We start from the raw sequence: 20656 nt of genomic DNA on the forward strand, positions 1-20656 counted from the left end.
TGCCTTAGGCTTACGAATACTATTGGTATACTCAATGCGATAATATTACATCGTGCTCGTTTCAACTAAATGTTTAGGGGTATAATGACAAGCAATTATTTAGAGCTTGACGTGCTTGTTGTTGACCATGAAAACGGACGTTGCTAGGGAACTTAATGAAAGTTTATTTTAACCTCGAAAACTAGCGTAAGTGAATTATGCTAGACTTTTCGAATTTCAAAATATGAGCGTCAGAATTTATGACTAAGGAGAGGTTACGTTTAAAAATGCGAAAATGACGAAATACTTAAATATTGCTTTTCCAATTTATTGTCCGTATTGAATCGGTTTGCAGAAAACATCCAACCAACTACCGTATCTTGAAACGGTTTTTACTTACCCAGCTTATTATTAAGAAAGTAAATGAGAGGCCGAACACACACAACATTATGTTCAAAACTTTTCAAATAAGCGAGCCACGTCGGCGAGCGCACGAGACGTGTCGCTATTTAATTCGTTTATATGAAATATCTAAATATTTTGAAACTGACGATATGTACCCAGTTTATTATTATGAAAATAGACAATAATATGTTAAATATTTGTAAAATATTACAGCACATACACACACAAGCGAACTTATACACTTGTTTCCCTTCATCCAATACAACATGCACGCATCTTCAAAATCATTAAGATCATTGAGGAACCCCATCTATAACATGATTGCGCCCACAACGTGGCCGAAGGTCAAGCATGCGAGCGTACAAGACGTGGCCACGTCGAAAGGGCGCGAGTCCGCCTTCTATTTTCGCAAGACCCGTTGACATGAAAATTGTAAACTTTGATTAGAGTAAGATTATTTTCATAACATCCCTGACTGTTCTGCATTTGAAGCTTGGGAGCGAGTCACAACTTCCGAAGCAGCCAATCAACAAGCGAGCTACTGAAGTCATTCCATCCGGCACCAATCGCGGACCCTCTTCCTCACGCTCCTCGCTGTCGGTAGGCTCACTAGCTAGACTCGCGCAGTCGGCCAGAGCTGTTCCGAAAATAATCTGACTCTACATAAGTTCCATTTTCGAAATCCCTCATGAAAATATCCTTTACAAACTGTCCAAAACTCAATGTTATAATGTAGTGGGTTGATTGAATTTTATAACGTGAAGCAAAATCATGATCTAGGGAAAAATCCTGACGTGATGGTAAGAAATTTATGTCATATCCGTCATCAGCATTAAAATACTTCCAGAATCACCTATTGGTTTGTAAACATCCGAAATTTTGCTTGCTTAAATTTATTTTGATTCGTTCTGTAATAGGCGTAATGAAATGGCAAATATGAGAATTTTGATTCTGAAATTGTGAAAAATCCTGACGTGATGGGATAAAATGGATGTCATTTCCGTGATCAGCATTCAAAATACTTCCGGAATCACCTATTGATTTCAAATCATCCTATTTATTTTTCAAAAATGCAGGCTTGTGTTATATATTGTTATGCATGATAAAATATTCAATTTATGTACCGTTTTCTGTAAAATATCAGATTGTTAAATTTTAACGGTAGAATATTATACATTTTACGATAACTTCAAATATTGTACAGTTGGATGCATAAGTATTTTCAAGCAGATTGTCAACCATCAATTCTATTTATACACAATGAGAGCATAAAGAGCTGAAACAATACGCTAAATAATCTACTGACAACGTGTGCACCATTCCTTAAGTACACGTAGGATGCAAGAGAAAAATTAATGAAAATAGTGATGGACAATTTGCCTAGAAATACTTGTGCATCCCACTGTACGATGGATCAATTTTGCTGCCCGAAATCCATGGTTCCGTAGACCTAAAACTGGTCTGGCTTACACCAATGTGGCTTGTAGCGATAAAGACGTCGCTCCTGTAATGGCAAAGTTTAATAAGAGACAAACAAACACACGCACTGTTCCTTGTAAACTTGCAAATGTATGTTTCAACAAAGCAGACCAAACAAACACATGATTCGACGTGCTTTTTCCTAAAAGAAACTAAACAATAAGTTAACACTGAATGTATGCATTTCCTGTCAATTCTTCTACTAAGAAATGCAGGAAGCTAGACGAATAACGATACCAGAATGACCTTTGGCAGTACAGAATCAAGAATAGCTGCTTCATCCCGTCGACTGCTTCATTTGACAACAGAGGGCAGCACTGCGCATCAGTCTTGCTTACACCAATGTGGCTTGTAGCGATAAAGACGTCGCTCCTGTAATGGCAAAGTTTAATAAGAGACAATGGTTGACGGTTTTTGTGTTTGGAATAGCTAACTTTGCAACAGCAATATGCATATCTCTTCAAGCACCGTTTTATCCTCAAGAGGTAAGTAGTTTCATTTAGTAGTATTACACTTGTAGGCTTGCGTTCAATGGCACACATTTTTTTTTTATCCTGATGGAAATCGCGTGCCATAAACCTTTTCGACCTGGAGATGAGGCCTGCTCGAAAAGGTTTATAGTATGAATGGCACGCGATTTCCATTAGGATAAAGAAAAGTGTACTGTGCAGGTTACAGAGATTATCTACATTCGGTAGTTCGTCGAGATATAGTAATAGTGTTAACCCGGGAGAATAGTGACGCACAAGATCGTTATAAAGTGTTACGCGCCCTTATATTCCTGCAAGAGATAGAAATAGAGCAATCCATACACGCGTTATTTCTGTGGTGCATGTATTTCGTTACCAATGTCATTGGCGAATCCATACACCCAGGGCTATAGCGCTACTCCTGTCAAAGGAGTGGGTGGTCAGGTTCTGCTGATTTTTTTATTAACATAGTAAATGTGGAGAGATAGATAAAGTGTCATAATATGAGTGCAAGTGTCAAATCTTCCCTTATATTGCAATTAATATACTTAAAATAATGCTCTCTCTACTTATCTATAGCATTCAAACCGATCCCCGTGACAAAGTGGTTAGCACAGCGCGCTACGAAACCATTTAATCCAGGGTTCAAATCCCGGCCTGGACATAGGTGTCGTTTGTGAGTGTCCCTTCATCAATTTTATATCATGATCCCTCATCTCATCGTCGCGATCATCTAAATGTGGAAGAAAAACGGTGCTGAATAGCAAAAATTTTAAAAAATCTCAGCATTCACGTTTATTGGGTTAGAATCATTCTAATGATTTAAATACACCGAGAAGGCTGTTCCCTGTATAAAAGAATTTATTTATATATATATATATATATATATATATATATACATACAAGGTCAAGGCTTCGGGCTTGCCCCCCCCCCTAAAAAACCTGGGTACGGGCCTGATGCAAGTGACGAACATGGAGAACGCTTCCATCAGGAAATATACACCACGGAAAACAGTTAGCAAGGTAAATGAAGCCCACGAATGTCAGTCGACTACTCCTGGACTCTCAATAGAAATGTTCATAAAGCCAAATGCAGCAGAAAAGCCTTTAGAAGTACATTTTAGACCAGTGTACAGAATATGTAACATATATTATAGTATCAATAAAACAGTGATATTTCATTAGAACAAAATATATATTAAAAAAAATCTGAGCCCGAGAGAGAAAAATAGTAGAGAGATTTGAAATCAGCGATAAAAATGCTATGAAAATCACCTTTTCTTTTCCATTTAACAGAGAAAAAGTTAAAATTTGTTATGTCAATGTAATCATCGCGTTGTGCTTGTAATGCCGATAACGTGTTGGGATAAATGACCTACCAATGACGACGTTGCAAGTAAACAAAGCATCTATGCATTGGTTTTATTACACGCAGAGACGGAGGACTATGCATTGTATAAAATATAGCACCGTTGTGCTTCCAGGAAACATGAATGCGTTCGAGCTACCTAATTCCACGAAAATATATTTACCCTGAATAGGATTCGAACGAAGGAGCGCTTTCGTCAACGCCAAGTTAATGATATTAAGGTCATTCTGATAATTTGCCACTCGCTTGAATTTGACTTCAAAACGACATGTAAGCAAAATGTTTAGCAAAGGGGGGGGGGAAGTTCTAAAGGCGGATATTACTTAGCTGCGTTCTAGGGGGGAGGCATTGCACACAATAGAATATCTCGTAACACCATTAAGCCTGGTTTCCATGATATGAAAAACTCAATATGCTGACCAAGGTAGAAATTTATTTTATTATAAAACATAAACTAAACGTAACGTTTCAACCATCTAGCAAGGTCTTCAGACTCTGCACCAGTACAAATGTAACAAGGTACAACACAGGACGATATATATACACAAACATTATTCCCCTCCAGACTATTAGAAAGTTGTTCTGGAACATTCTAGCAGGTGGTTTTCCCTTGTCGACTGTACTTTCACCTAAAAGGCTAAACGTATTTTCATCCATCTAGAATGTGGTTGGACTCTTTTATCTCACCCTCTTTTTCCTTTATTCTTCTTCCTTCTTCTCTCCTCTGCTAGAATGTTCGAGAACAACTTTCTAATAGCCTGGAGTGGAGTATTGTTTGTGTATATATATCGTCCTTTTTTGTACCTTGTTACATTTGTACTTGCTGCGGAGTCTGAAGAAGACCTTGCTAGAAGGTTGAAACGTTACGTTTAGTTTATGTTTTATAATAAAATAAATTTCTGCCTTGGTCAGCATATTGAGTTTTGAATATCTCGTAACGACAATTTTCAACCTTCGTTTTAAAAGTTGTTCAAAGACAAAATTGATAATTTGGTTCATTTTAAGGTGGGTTCCCATTTACAACTTTCGTTTTTTCCAGAGTTCTTTATACTGCTTTCATTTCAAAATTTTAATTTTTAAAAAATTTCGAAAAGAACAGAACTTTTGTGTCATCCCTGACCTTTCGAGCAAATCAACTCTACAACGAGATCTTTCATTCTCTTAAGCTTCTTAACACACGGGGTTGTACGCCGACGTGGCAACAGCGCCAACTTCTGCCATCCGCCTTATTTCGTGACCGTGCGTTTATTACGGCTCAAATGTTGTAAAACACCTGGCAAGAGATAGCATGCTACGATATTTTCCATAAACCCAGTGTCCGAATTAACGGGGGAGAAGGATATCCCCCTCACAAAAAAAGTATCCCCCGCAAAAGCAGGGATGCTTTTAGCCCCATAAAAAATTGAATTGAAATCATATACAATTCCGGAAATATGTAACAAGCACAAGTGAAAAATCATTCGTGTCAATTAATGATCCAGTCATCTAAGATTTCCCTAACGAAAAGTATGCAGCCTTGTGGATTAAAGGAAGACACAATTCTGCAATTGACCAATCTCACCGAGCCGGAACAATGGCAGGCTATTTCCCAATTAAGTTTTCACGGCATAGTGTTGATGATTAACATGCAAAGTACTAGAGTGTTCACAAGAAACTTGAAAGTAGGTTAGGTGGACATTGAATTTGACCTTAGCAGTAGAATTTTCGCCAAGTTCGGCGTTACTAGATCCATCTCTTTTTGACTGTAAGTTTGAGTTTTCTTAAGTGTTTCTGAATTTTATTAAAAGATTTAATTACCTAAGTTAGATGCAATATTTTAAGGTACTTAGAACCACAAAGCAATTGTTTAGTTTGCTGACTGGTAACATATATATATATACAAATTTGCATACCCAAGAAAGTCTAACTCCCAAAATGAAATCACAAATACGCCACTGAGTTGGCACACCCCACCCCCCAAAGCACAGTGCATAAACCTGTGTGTTTCGCAGACGAGCGTATAGGTTAAACTGGAGATGTATGCTAACAGCTTCAAACTTGACTTGCCTAACATACTGGCTTACGCATCTACAGAGCATTCCCTGACATTCGCTACGAGACTCTGCCGAAAGCTGCCCGGCATCAGAGCTTGTCATTCCCGGTGAACGGGTCAGCGACAGCCGCTAGAGTTGGGTATTAAAATTACAGTTGTCATATTGTGTACTAACCTTGACTACAGAAGGTGCTGAAAATGAAGTCCCTCTGCTGCAACACATTCCTGACATCTAAGGAAATTGGCATTTACACGTGCAAGTTCGTCTACTGTAATTCTCCCTATTTCTCATACAATACTCTCTTTTAACTCACGGATGGTGTGCGGATTTTCTTTGTATACTTTATTTCCCCATTTTTCTTTCCACTTTTATTCAGAACTGACCCTGTTACTCCCAACTTTTTTACGAGGTTTAATATAGTGGTCCTATGTGGAACGGGAACACCAGGAAATTTCGTTGCCAAACGTCGTCGTACTTTTCCACAATACCTCTTTCCGAAGTAACACTGGACAAGATAAATCCTTTGTTGTAATGTAAACTTTTGTGGTGCCATATCAAGCTACAATCTTGAACACACGGACACGATACAACAAAACTTCCGAGGGAAGATTATACTGGCGTCAGTCTGCAACGTCAACAGAAAGGGAAAGAGAGCGAAGGCAGTGAGAGAGAAAAAAACAGACTGTAGCGTGCGACTGTCGCGGACCCGTTCACCGGAAAAGACAAGCCCTGATGCCGGGTCGCTTGACGCCGAGTCTCGTAGCGAATGTCAGGGAATGCTCTGTAGTAGATAAAACACGTGAATAAGTTAGACAAGTTAGGTTTCATTTATTTCTGCTATTAGATGCATGAGTGATATACATAGATATATAGTTTTAGTTTCTGTATTAGTCAGTAGATGGCAGAATGAACATTTTATATAGACTTTACCCTATAGAGAACTTATTTTCCAGTTATTCATCTTAGTGCGGAATGCTTTATTAGTACAAAATAAACTTTCTATTATGTTTGTATACTTTCATGTTTTGAAACAATTCGTATTTTATATTCTGCGTGCATATGTTATGTTAATAGTATATATTTATATACATATATATATTTATAAATAACATTTTTATTGCTTTAGAGAATACACAGAAGTATTCAAATACTATATTTTGGAGGGAGCAAAATGGTTATTCTATGGCCAAGCTCTCAAAATTCCAACTCTGAATTTAACTAAGTGTTACAGATTATAATACGTAAACAAACTAACCAACTCTCTATCATTTCCAAATCCGAAGTCATAAACGCGCGCAGGCAAATTTACTTTGGAGTGCCTTAATAAGAGTTTCAATTTTCTATCTGGACAATGTTAGCTTAATTGCCATTCCCTCATGTTCGTTTTCACAGAAACTGTTAGTTAAGAAAGATGAATTTTTTTAACATTTTAGTCTGAGTTTTTGTTATCACATTAGCACAGGTTTTCCAATCATTGGGACGATATATTTATTATCTAAATAATGAAAGTAAACAATTGAAAGTCAATCTTCGTACAGAATAACCAACTCTTATCAAATGTAATACAGTGAGTTCAGTTTGGCTCGGGGCCGAGATGATGCGTACTGCAGAGCGGCGAGGCACGGCGTGGATGCCGACAATTTCGTCCGTAACGTCCCGCTTAGCTTTACGCACGTACGTGCTTTAGCATGCAGTAAGTTATATTTATAATTCATAACGAGTACTAACCTGTGTTACAAGAGTTGTTCCAAGTGGTCACACTCTCCGGCATCTTTTTATGAAATTTTGATTTCCAGCACCACTGGTCAGCATTATAATGCTATGTTTAGAAAATAATATACCTACAGTTTAAAGTGGAATCCGAACCACTATGTGCCTCTATTGGGTATTAAACCCGGGACCCCTTGATCACAAGGCGACGACGCTACCTACTACTGCGCCATCGGGGAGGCTAATGTAACATCTATTTTTTTCCTAGTTGAGTGCCGGTTAAACCCGTGGATCTAATTTTCGGGGTTTCGATCGGAGGACTACTGATCAAGACATTTGAATTAGACACCCTTTCGGAACCTAAAAATTACTCTTATTTCATTAGTATTTCCGAAATATTTTTCTCTTTTCTTTTTCCTTTTCGATTATAAGCGCCACTTGCACTTTGCATTTCGCCACACAACACTAATACTGCTACACGTATCAAAGGAAACCGACACTACATTACGGTAACCACACTGGCGTCAATATCCTTCCACTTGACTTTCAATTGTTGGCATTCAAAATGCTTACCTTCGTTTCTTCAAGGAATAATTGTTTGTATTGGAGCACTGACGTGACCTGGTGCAGCTTCCTTTGTACTTTGCCACATAGATTAGTACCCCGGTTAAAATACTGGACTGAAAAATCACGTGAGGGCTGTAGAGCTATCAGCGGTACTTGGGCTTGGTGACAGGAGGCTCCGACTGTCGCGTTCGTGAAGTGGGCACGCGGAAAGCTCACACCGGACGGAACGCTCGCTGATCTCAGCAATGCTCATGCGTGATTTGCGTTCTATTTATTTCTCGCACATTTCATCTTCACATGCTTAACACTTTTCGAGATCATTTAATGACCCTAGAATAGCCTAACATTCACAGTTAAGATCGCGTTATTATTAACTCAAGCACTGTACCACGTTAACATAAATTCCATTGAAGACATTTGTCCACCAGTTTTAACACATTACTCTGTGTCTGTAGGTCAAGTGGTTTGACATAATGTCGTTATCGCATCGTATCAATCACGGTATAGATGTAAATGACCGAAGGAGGTCACTTATGAAAGAGGCAAAACTAAGTTCAAGGTTAATCTTCAGATCTTAAAGTTAAGTAAACTAGATTGAGTAAATTCTTCAGAAAAGTCAAAGGACAGAACTTTTCATACATATTTTCACCATAACTTTCTGGTTCGATAGTTGTATGTTGTTTTAAGAAATGGCTTCATATAATCGGTGAGGGATTCTGACGTCATTCACGAGATTAACATAAATTCTTTGGTCTCCGAAACTGTTGACAAAAAAGTTGTTTTAAATTCACTTGATGCTGAGTTGCTGATAGGTCTGGACCTACAGTTTAATGTATGTCAAAGTTTGCTTTAGATGAACATTATGGTCAGAAAGGCTAATCGGGACTGGACGCTGTGACGCTTTTTTCTCGGAGCTAAAGATTGGTACGTCACGGTAGCTGTCCAATCCCCGTTCGCAGTAGAGTTATGAGACTCTCCTTAAAATTACGGCTGCACTGAGAGCTTCTGTATTTTATGACGGCTCACACCGCGTTTGCAGTTTCTAGCCAAAGTTGCTGAGTTCAGGCACGGAGAGCTCTCGGGACGTGCTGTCAGAAAGTGAAAATATAATATCTTACATTTTGCTCAAAGTTGATTCTAGTTTTAGCTATCATTTACAACATTAAAGCGATATAATGTCACTATTGAAACTTACACAAACTCAATACAAGGGGCTTTTTTCTTAATTGCACTAAAGTACTTAAGCTATGAATGTGAAATTTACCGAAATACAAATGAAGTATAAATATTTGTAGTAAATTTCAGGTTACCATTACTGCACCATTGAAAAATTTCGTGAAGGCATTTTAGGAAGCAGAACCAAGGCTCCACAAATTCACAATCACAATGAAGATGATGTAATCATCACCACGCTCCGGCCTCTCTGCCCCTATACCCTGTCTCAGTATCTCTGGAGCAAGTAAACTAAAACAAGTTTCTGGACAGGGTATAGACTGCCGTAGTTCCAAGAATATACTAAAATATTTTCACCAAGATATCTTATCAGTGCTTCCGACAAATATGATAATAAGGCATTCATTTTTAAGAAATGCACGACTAGAAAAAAAAAGTGTATTTTCCTGTTTACGTATTATCTCAAATCTAATTGGACGTGCAAAAGTACATATCCTAATCTTTAAAGGCCACGGAACTCCTGCCCTTTGTATACCAATTAATATAATCGTCTTACGAAAGTGTGAATAAGCAAGAAGTGGTTAGCAAAAATAGGAGAGCAATATGATGATTTTCGTGAACTAGCATAAAATATGTTTACATCAAGGTCTGTAGTGAGGAGCCGCCAGAATAGGCCACGACCAACCCCCCACCTCAAATGGCTGGTCGACCCTATTGAACTAAAATATCTTAGTCCCTGTTGAAAATTCTCATTTGAATAAAGTGGGTTGACACCACAAGTTATTAATGACCATTAACAAAAATAAATCCGTGCAAAGCTTACATGATTTCCATCAAAGATGGGCAGCCTTATATTTTAAACCGCGTACAATTTGTATTCCTGTTCAAATATTATTACAATAACTAAATCAAGAAGACTTAGGTGGGCAGGCTCTGCGGCACGAATGGAAGAGGGAAGAAGAGTTTACAGGATTCTTGTTGGGAAACCTGATGGTAAGAGACCTGTAGGAAGGCCAAGACGAAGATGAATATAACGTTGAGATGGTGTAAGGATGGAAAAGATTGGCTTGATGTTGCCCGGATTCTGTTGCTACAGCCATAAACCTTTGGGTTTAAGAAGGGTAGAAAGTTAGTTAGAAAAACACTTTTGCAGAATTATTTAACGTATTGCATGTACATACAAAATGTACATAATTACTTTGTTATTAAGAAAAGAAGCAACAATGGAACATTCGTCTTCATAGCCACATTTACAGAACTTCCAGTCACTTTTTCTCATTTGTTCTTGGTACCCATGTCTCCGCACCATATAGAGCTACACTCCATACAAAACATTTCATTTGTTAAACTTCACAATATATTATTTTCAGTTTTCAGATGCTTTTACAAGTTCACTCCTTCGCCATCTATGACAAAACTCAGAAACCAAGACTGCACAGTCTTTCCAGAGAAACTTGTACACACATTTTGTTTTCAAAGGAGCTGTGTAAAAGAACTATACACACTGCTTGCAAGTTGTGTATGAATATGATACAAAGGACCTACGAAAGAAGACATCCTGTGTATCAGCTTGATACACGTAGCAGTCACTGGCGTGCTGAGGATTTTCGAAAGGGAGACGTTACGTACACTTTTTCAGGCAGTCAGCTCTCATTTGCAATCTCTTCCTACTTTTGTCGTTCCTTTTTTAGGAATACCGGGCCAAAGGAGGGGGTTATAACCAGGGTTCGAAAAATTTTGACGATTCTAAGTTCAAATTGCATTACAGCGTAAGTTAGCATTTTTTTTATCAACGTTGTGAACATTCCATAGAGTCAGTAACAATTTCTTACCCTTTGTCTTCAATTTCCTGCTTTCTCAAATAATTTAGCGATGTTTTGAATACCGTGATGCTCAGCATCTTATACATGGAGTTTCAAAAGTCGCACAATCCAAACTTTGGAAATGTATATCATGAAAACCGTAAGAGATATTTACACCGGTTTTTTGGCATTATAAAGCCTCATCCATTGAGATATTTTTCAATGCTTTAAATTATCAGTTCACTCAGTACAGAAAATTATATAAATTAATAACTGACGGAAAGCAGTATTCAAATTTTTAAGAAATGAACTTCTGAGTAAGGAAAATATGTAAGAAATTATCGAAGGGTCATAATTAGATATCTGATGACTGATGCCATGTCAGTCTGTCATTTGCGACCAATAATGGTCATGTGCAACATTTGATGAATTTTTGACTGACGGTTTTATGGGTTGAGTAAAAAGTGCCATTTTTTGGACATATATCCGTATATGTCAACACTAGCAGGTTGAAATATTGCCAACAGTTGCATGCAACATGTGTCTTAAGGATTGGCTATACATTTATGTGAAAAATCGTAAATCAAGATTTTGTGCCGAAATTGGACTCTTGAGAAAATCCTAGGCTGCCCTTGGCTCTCTTTCGCCGCTACTGTGCCTGTTTTTTTTTTAAAAAAAATCGATTCAGCATGGCGTATTTATTGGAGCAGTGCGTGTGAATTGCTGAAGAGTATTTTACTGCTCATTCTTACACTCATGTGCAAGGGGTTTTCCAATAAAAATGCCCTGCTTCTGCTGAACCTCACAAAGCAACTGTTTTACAACCAGTCAAACACCAACAAATGATCCCACAAATTGTTTGAGTTGGTATTTATTGCTGAAAATCAGTTCTCAGATGTTTTCAGCAAATTAACAATGATTTTTAAAATAATGTAATTGCTTTTAGATAAATGCTAATATAAATTTATGAACCCAGTGATACCCTACAGGATTAGTTTAGTGGAGAAAACCAGGTGTAAAAATCTCTTACGATTTGCATTATATATATTTTCAAATTTTGGATTGTGCAACTTTTGAAACATACTCTACGTAGTATGCACAATTGCTAGTAGGTGGTTTCCTGGCGCCTGATTTTCAGAGCTGGCGCCTAGCTTTGAAGAAACTTTTTCGAGCACTGGTTATAACCCCAACCAACCCCCTTTGGGCACGCCACTGATGCATAATTGTTAGGATATCATGGTAAACTGTAGGTCAAGTCCCGAGGAACATAAATTACAAGTATTTGAAAATAAAATCCTTAGAAAAATATTTGGACCTAAAAGGGATGAGGAGACGGGTGAGTGGAGAAGGTTACATAATTTTGAAGTACATAATTTGTATTCATGTCCATATATTATTAGAATAATAAAATCTAGAAGACTCAGATGGGCAGGTCATTGTGGCACGAATGGGAGAGGAAAGAAGAGTTTAGCATTCTTGTTGCAAATCCTGATGGCAAGAGACCTGTAGGAAGGCCAAGATGAAGATGGAGGGATAACGTTGAGATGGACCTAAAGGAAATCAGTAAGGATGGAAAAGATTGGATTGATCTTGCCCAGGATAGGGAAAGATGGAAGGCTTGTGTTTCTGCAGCCATAAACCTTCGGGTTTAAGAAGGCTACAGAGCTAGTTAGTTTAGCTCCAGTCCTGATTAACCTCTCTGAATACCAATAAATATTATTTTTGAGATCCACGATACACCCGTGCCATCTATCATGGTATCTCGTTGGCAGACACAAGAGATTTCATCAGAGCTATTGACAGCGCTCTGAAAGCAATGAAAACAGGAAAACTCTAGAATTTAGTACAACCACGGTTGACATTTCAGCATCGTCATCTTTGTTGACATGTACCAAGACGAAATAGATCAATATTTGGCTCCGGAGCGATAAGAGGACTCAATGTCGGGGAAAGATGGGACACTGACCCCACCGAGGTCACTAATGTCTCATCAGCTCGGGATCGCAGGGCAGATGTATGAAGAAGCAAACGGGAATGGACCAAGAGTGGAAGATTTATAGAAAAAAAAATCTGCTCTTATCTATCTTTTTTCCGTTGAAAGTACAAAATTCGCAATAGATTTTTATCGGTAAATGGGAAATTTTAATCGGATAGAACGATAAAGTGAATCATTGAACGTACAGTTGCTTATGAATCATTATAATCTTCCCGGGTTCGAATCCTGGCCTGGGCATGGATGTTTGTAAAGTTTATGCCTCAGTTTCATCATATCATCACTCATCCCCATCTTCGCAAATTAGCCACAAGTGGCACAAAAGACGAAGTAAATAGAGCAAATCAAATCAAATCCCATCATTATAATCTTTTATCCCAATCATATGCTTACTTATGAATGGTGTGTGGTACTAAAGAAGATTTACACACTCTTCTACTTAAATATATTCAGCATGTTTTTTGGTTATTCAATTAATATAAAGTTCATTATCTATTTGACATTAATTTTTTGTCAAGGCAGATGTTGTTATGCAAATTTGGAGATCTTAATTCCACGAGCCAACCTTCGTGATGGAGTGGTTAGTGTGTGAGTGATTAACTCATGTGCACTATTACAACATATTAGAAATACAGGGTGTGCATAAAGTCTCGGTACCATTACAAAAAACATAGTTCGGGAACTACATGCAATAAAACAATGCTGTTGATTGCAAAATGAGCTACAACTCTTCACGTTTATGTACCATACACCTCAATGTGCGCCCCTCTAGTTGCTCTCAGAGCATCAAGGCGGTAATCCACTTCTGCCTATACACGTCCCAGTAACAGTTAGGATACTCTGTTATTCTTCTTCGGAGAGTAGCAACATCTGGAACAGGAGTGCGGTAAACACAATCTTTGACATATCCCCAGAAGAAGAAATCCAAGGAGCGCGGTGGCCAGGGAATAGGTCCATCACGGCCCATCCACCTGCAAGGGAAATGCCTATCCAGAAGACCTCGAACATCCTTGGACCAATGAGGGTTGAAAAATTATGGTTGGCTGGAATTGCATGTAGTTTCCGAGCTATGTTTTTTAATATGGTACGGGGAATTTATGAACAGCATGTATGTTCTGTAGAATCGGAGGAAGAAATCAGTAGAACAAAAAAGAAGTGAGTTTACACATCTCACAATTGTATTTTTTAAAACTACGAGTAGCCTCTTCGTCATTCAACTATTTCTGCGTACTTACAAGTTGTATTGTATTTAACTATTTAACCAGACGTTCAATTACCAGAACGGAAACTTAGGTCAACTTGATGTAAAAATTTCCATGCCGGGTGATACTAATATATAGCGTGTCCCGCTTATACGTATAATAAAAGAAAAAATCTCAACTTTTTCATTTACCAATATTTTTTGTCCAAACTTTGTACAAACATGTAACAACTCAGAAATGTTTTTTACAAATCAAGAAAACTAGTACACTTCCACATGTGAACCGTTAGTGGCACGGCAAATGTGAAACCGGTTGTCAGCCTCAAGCCACACGTTTTGAAGCATGTGCGGGGTAATGTTGCTTACTGCAACCACAATTCTTTCACGCAAGCCTTGCAAATCTCTAACCGGTGTACAGTAAAATTTGTCCTTATCACAACCCCACAACAAAAAATTACACACAGTGAGGTCTGGCGACCGTGGGGGCCATTCAATAAAATTCGAACCTCTTCCTATCCATTCTCCATTGAAATGCTCGTCCAGGGAGTCTCTAACGAGATTTGAGAAATGAACCGGTTTCGCGTAACTGTTTTTCCCATTTCTTCATTGACATGTACGATGGAACTACTTCTTTAGCACCCAAACTATAACGTGCACGCAATCGTCTCTGCACAAATGTCACAGACTTCACTTCAGACAACGTTAAAACACAAAGCACCTTCTCTTGTGGCGACCACATGACGAATGGCAACTGAGAAACTGATAATATCAGTTTTCAAGACATTCTGGCTACTGCGCATGCGAAACTACCACTGAATGTGTTGCTGAAAACAAATTCTGAGTAATTCTTTGAAATGAAACAACAATCACATCATTCTGACAATTTGTTTAGAAGTTATGAATTTTTCTTTTATTATACGTATAAGCGGGACACTCTCGACTTCGTACAAAGAGTCTGAGCCATTACGTCGGAAAACTGCAATTTTTAGATAGGGAAAGACATGGTAATTTTCATAGAATATTTATATGGTAATTTTGATTCATGGCTATTGTTCGAGATACTGTGCTTGAGAGGACAGCATAATGTTGCCCTCGTATTTTACCAACAATGTTTAATTGATTGATTGATTGATTTAGTAGTCTCTTTTGATTTCGCTGTTCTGCCACTTTAGGCTAATTGTGAAGATGAGGATGAAAGAAGATGTGATGAAATTGATGAAGACACACTCACAAAGAACACCCAGGTCGGGATTCGAACCCGGGACCCTTGGCGCTGTGCTAACCACTCCGGCATGGAGATCGGCGGTAATTTTGGTAGGGATGTAAAACGTTTGACCTTGTGTGATACAGATATAAATAGCGGGAAAAGGGCGAAAGCACCAGACAATGGGTAATGCCCAATTAACATTGCATGTTAAAGCTTATTTGTAATTTTTTTTCCACAGGCAGAGAAGAAGGGAGCCAGCGCTACAGAGTATGGCCTTGTTTTCGGCATCTACGAGCTCACTGGATTTATAAGCAGCCCTCTGATTGGCCGATACGTGAGTAACCTTATTTCAATTGGCTATATTAATATACAGTTCATAAAGTTCGTGAAAAAAATATTAAAAGCTGCATAATTATACTGTTCAGTTACGCGTTCAAGATTTTTCTTAGAATGCTCATAATTGTTAAATATGTCCACCCTTTGTCATACGTCACGCATCCAGTCTGTAGTGCATTCCTGTCCATACCAGACTCAGGTTATCAAGAGTGGCTGTGCAGCGGTGATTATAGGCATTTTCTACTCTTACGGCGGCCGGTCCTAGTTCTGGCAAGGGAAGTAGAGAGCGTTGATTACGCCGCAGACAGCAGCGGTGGCGCCGCGAGTCACGACGTCGAGAGGAGGAACTACTGCCTGAATCTCGTTCTACTGGCTGCTGCGTTTCTTATCGTGCTTGATTGGTCGCTTCAGGCTCCCCACTTCCCTAGCCAGCATTAAGATCGGCCGCCGTAACGGTAGAAAAAAACCTATAGGTGTCGCAGATATTATGTGAGGAGTTGTGCATAACGTAACCCCACAGGAAGGAACATAGCGATGTCCGTTGAACCGTGGAAACTGCGCGCAGTCACAGCGAGTCAGTGCGAGCGGTGTTGCCACGTTCCACGTACATCCTTACTCCGTTGAATAAAAATCTTTATAAAATCAGTTTCGCAATGTGAATTGACAATGATAATGGATTTGAAAAACAGATGCAAAGAGTTTTAAAACAACACCAATATTGTATTTGTAGGACTACCCAATACTAAGAAAACGTTGTTTCGCAAAATTGATAAGAACTGTTTTTTGACAAGTTTTAAAAATCTGAAATTTAAGAATTGTGTTTAGAACCTTTCTGCCTGCACCGTACTAAAATTGCATCGCTATTGGACAAACCGTTTTCTATTTATAGATGTTCAAAGAGAGCGATCGCTTTCAAAACTAATACAAGCCGGCACTTTTTTTGTTCTCACAACGATAAAGAATAGAAAGCATACTCGAAAAAAAATTGGTTAGCAAAGATTAACGCAGAATTGAATAAGCTAAATTTTGACGTAACTCATTGGTACGTAGGTCTACCGGTTAATTTTTAATTGGAGTCCAAACTCGAGGATCTATCATTTTTAATGAAATGCGCCAATAGCGCATTCGGTTTAGCCTGAGCTCTGGCATGCGAATGCGCAGAAGACGTCACGTGACTCATAGGAGCAGTGTTGCAATACGCGGAAGTTACAATTCTACTAGACAAAAATCATGCAAAGCTATATGCTATTGTCTCATTAAAAAAAGTACTTACGAATCTAAAGTAACAAGCTGTCCTTCACGATCGTGAAATTCGTCAATTGCTCTACGAATAACACACTTGTCAAATTCGTCCCCATCACTTTTAAATTTCTTTCTTCTGCGTGTTTTGTTAGGCGTTACTAATCCCTTCCCAGTTACTTTGTAGCGATCATTTTCGTTTAAAAGTACTCACTGATATATCAGTAGATGCGGAAACACGCTTTTGCACTTGTTTCACGTTCAACGCAAGATCACTGTCAGCTTCTTTCTTCATAAACTTATGCACGTTAAGATAATTTCTCTAGTCTGACTGTGAATCACTTTGCTTTCTTCAATATTCTTTCCAGTTTAAACCTCAGCTTCCGTTGAATTAAACACCCTAAGCAACACAGGTCAACAATCACCTTACTCGTGGTAACACGATCTGCCTCCACCCCACCACCCTGGAGAGGAAGAGGAGGAGAGGGAGGATGTCTCTTTCGGCAAGGGGTTTAATCACCGACAAAAATAAACCTCTGTCATTCTTTTCCTTAAACTATCACCTTCTCAAACTGTTGCTTTTTAAAAATATATACATATATAAATGCAGTAAGTACCGAACACACCTACCAATAAGCTATGAAGTCATATTATGGATATAGGAAATTGTTAAGGCAGTTAGCAACTCTGCCCTCAGTGGAAACCTCGCATCGTCGCGCTGACGGCAGGCTTCAGACTTAGGCTTCTGCGCAACTGAAGGTCAGAGCTCAAGCTAAACCGAATGGCCTGCACATGGATGAAATGTGAGTAGTGAAAACCTATTGTTTCACCGACCTTCCTTGTAGGTATGCCTAATATTTAGCCTCAGTTGTGACATATTTTGATGATTTTGATGATTTTTTTTATGGATTTTACTGCCTTTGACGATGTTCTAGCCCTATTTTTTGCTCAATCTTGTTTTGGGACTTTTTTTGTAAGGTGGCGGAGCTCTTCTTTGTAGGTATGCCATGATCTTACGTGATATAACTTAACCTATTCACTTTTTTACAGCCTTTTACGGGTTAAAATAACCTACAAAGTGTAAAATGATTGTTTCTACGCAACTCTTGTAGGTGGACTTAGTATTTAACCTCAGTTGTGACATATTTTGATGATTTTGATGATTTTGATGATTTTTTTTTGTGGATTTTATAGCATTTGACGATGTTCTAGCCCTATTTTTTGCTCAATCTTATTTTGGGACCTTTTTGGTAAGGTGGTGGGGGCCCTCAACGTAAACGCCTACGGGCCCTCAGCGTAAACGGCTACGCCCCCCCTTTTCACGATGTATGTCGTAGCAATAGGTTCAGTGCTCCCACGACTACTTTTGGAAAGTGGGAGAGGCTCGCAGTGTTGCCAAATTACTCCACAAAAATTTCACCACATGATATTTCACAGGCGAAGCTAACCTACAAATAGAAGTTGGCACTACTTAGTATTGCAATAAATTTCTATAGGATAGTGATTTTTTTTTTATGTGTGAAGAATGTTTTGGATCTAAGGTCAGTGTAATTTTTATAGAATTATCCAATTTTTTTTTTGTATTTAAAACTGTTCAGTCACTCTTTCATTCTTGACATCATACACAAAAGTTTTCTCTGCAATAAGGATGACGCTGCACAGTGTGTTCGCAGGCAGAGCATCGTGGAACTCACAGACAATCTTGATGTTGGTGCGATCGTTAACAACCACCTGCTTTCTCTTCGATGTGTTAATGACGAACATGGGTCTGCGAGCTATGAACTCATTGGGGTTGTAGTACACGTCCACGTTGCCGGAGGGCACTCTCTTGTAAGCGGTGTATGCCTCGTACAGTTTCAGGTAGTCGTTGTTTGCAATGTTCAGGTTGTAGTTCTCACGTGGGAATATCTCGTTCCTGCCATTCTTGAGGTAGATGTTCTTGATCTTGCAATTGTCGAACTGGGTCGAATCTTTTTCTTGGTTGTTGTCCTCCCCCGTCTGGAAGAGCACGACCACAAACTCTGGCATATCGTACCGGATGCTGTTAAACTGTATGGTCACGTCAAATTCAAAATGGTTGCCGGAAGCAGGTTTCTGCACGCACTGGTAACCGTAAAATTGGATGGGTACTTGGGGATTCTTCAAAATGTCTGCTTTGTACTTGAGAGCGTAGTTAGTTTCGTATTCCACTACGGGCATGCGCAGCTCCATGGACTGGATGATGCACTTGGCAGGATCAGGTAGTGTATTGGGAATTGCTGAACCGTCTGCACTCAAGGTGCTGTAACGCATCAGCGCATTGTTGTCGTTGGCGCTTCTGCGAAAAGTGACGCGCGAACCACCCTTCCACTAAATCTCTGTGTAGTCGGAGAAGCCAGGAAGCAGGCGCATGGGAAACAGTACTGTGTGACTTTGAGTTTTTGATTTTTGTACCTGCTTCGAATCCCCCTGCCTGGTAGTATGCTGCATCGGTCTTGGAGAGTTTGTGTTCCCACAGCTGTAGAGGTAATCCCGGGGTAGTCAACCCTATCGATGACGGTGCCATGCTTTCTAACTTCCACCTGCGAGAATAAGTACGGCACAAAATTATCTACAAGTCTTAAATTTGCATTGGCAACAAATGCTTCGCCGTTGTCTCTCTTCACAACATCAAACTTGATATACAAATCAGCTCTGTGAGGGTAAATGAATCCATCCCCGACGTCCACGTCGTATTCTATCTCTCGATTCCCTTCGTTGAGGTTGGCAAACGTGCGACGATTGGGTGGGAAGGACTGCAACTCGTAACGTTCGATTTGCTCCATGATGGTTATTTATTATATGTTAATCTCCACGACGGCAGTGGTCGTGGCTCCTGCAAAATCAACCACCTCACCCTTCTCGTTGGTAATTGCCAATTCTATGTTGTCTATGCGATTACGAGATACAGGAAAGTATATCGGTGGGGAGGGTGTGTAGATAATTGACTCCATGAACTCAGAGTTTGGTTTGAACGTAGCGATAATACCTGTCTGCTTGTGACTTCCTGGGATGCCGTCCGCGGATTTGGTGATCATACCTTCTGCCACATTGCAATGTATGTTCAGAGTCTCGATGGCTAGAAATTTAGGAATGTTAGCATCGATGTGCTTGATGCCAGGTTCAAGCTTTGTGTTGTTCTCGAATCCCACAAGCTCTCCAATGGTACCCAAGTCTACGGTTTCCGTGGCAGACACCAGTTCCACCCTGTGAGTTACAGAATTGTGCGACAGCAGCACACTTCTTGGCAATTGAGCCTGAAAGGTAGACAGGTTGTACTGGCCAGGGGTGATGCTGATTTTTTCGCTGCTAATTTTGATGGTATTGTTGTGTACCGTCACATTAGGTATCAGGTACATGCTGTAGAATGCACGAAGAGCAATAGATTTAGGATAGATGATATCGTCATGCAATGCGAGTTTCAGAAGCGAAGTCTCGCTTGTGAGATGGAATACTCCCATAGTGCTTCAGGTGCCACAATGCTTTCTGGAAATCCTCGATTGTTGGGTTATTTAATTGCAAGAGGAAGACAAGCATGGAAACTCAGAGATGGCCACAGTTCACATCGCCGAAACCCTGGATGCGTTCGTCATTGTAGTAGAGGTTGGCAACACTGAGATACTTTACCAACCCAGCAGGTGGCGTGCCTCCGAATGAATCGAAAACAAATGCTTT

General features: G+C 39.3%; 1 protein-coding gene across 1 annotated transcript in view; it reads left to right on the forward strand.

Annotated features, from left to right (window-relative positions):
• The first annotated feature begins 2154 nt into the window (after positions 1–2154).
• LOC145994374 (MFS-type transporter SLC18B1-like) overlaps positions 2155–20656 on the forward strand; it is a 91873-nt gene continuing 73371 nt past the window's right edge. The window contains exons 1-2 of the mRNA XM_083130487.1: positions 2155–2348; positions 15627–15722. Of these exons, the coding sequence (XP_082986613.1) occupies positions 2241–2348; positions 15627–15722 (204 nt within the window). The 5' untranslated portion in view covers positions 2155–2240. The remainder of the gene's footprint in view (positions 2349–15626; positions 15723–20656) is intronic.

Source organism: Lepisma saccharinum, chromosome 10 (genome assembly GCF_977018435.1).
Source record: "Lepisma saccharinum chromosome 10, izLepSacc3.1, whole genome shotgun sequence".
NCBI classification, from domain to species: domain Eukaryota; kingdom Metazoa; phylum Arthropoda; class Insecta; order Zygentoma; family Lepismatidae; genus Lepisma; species Lepisma saccharinum.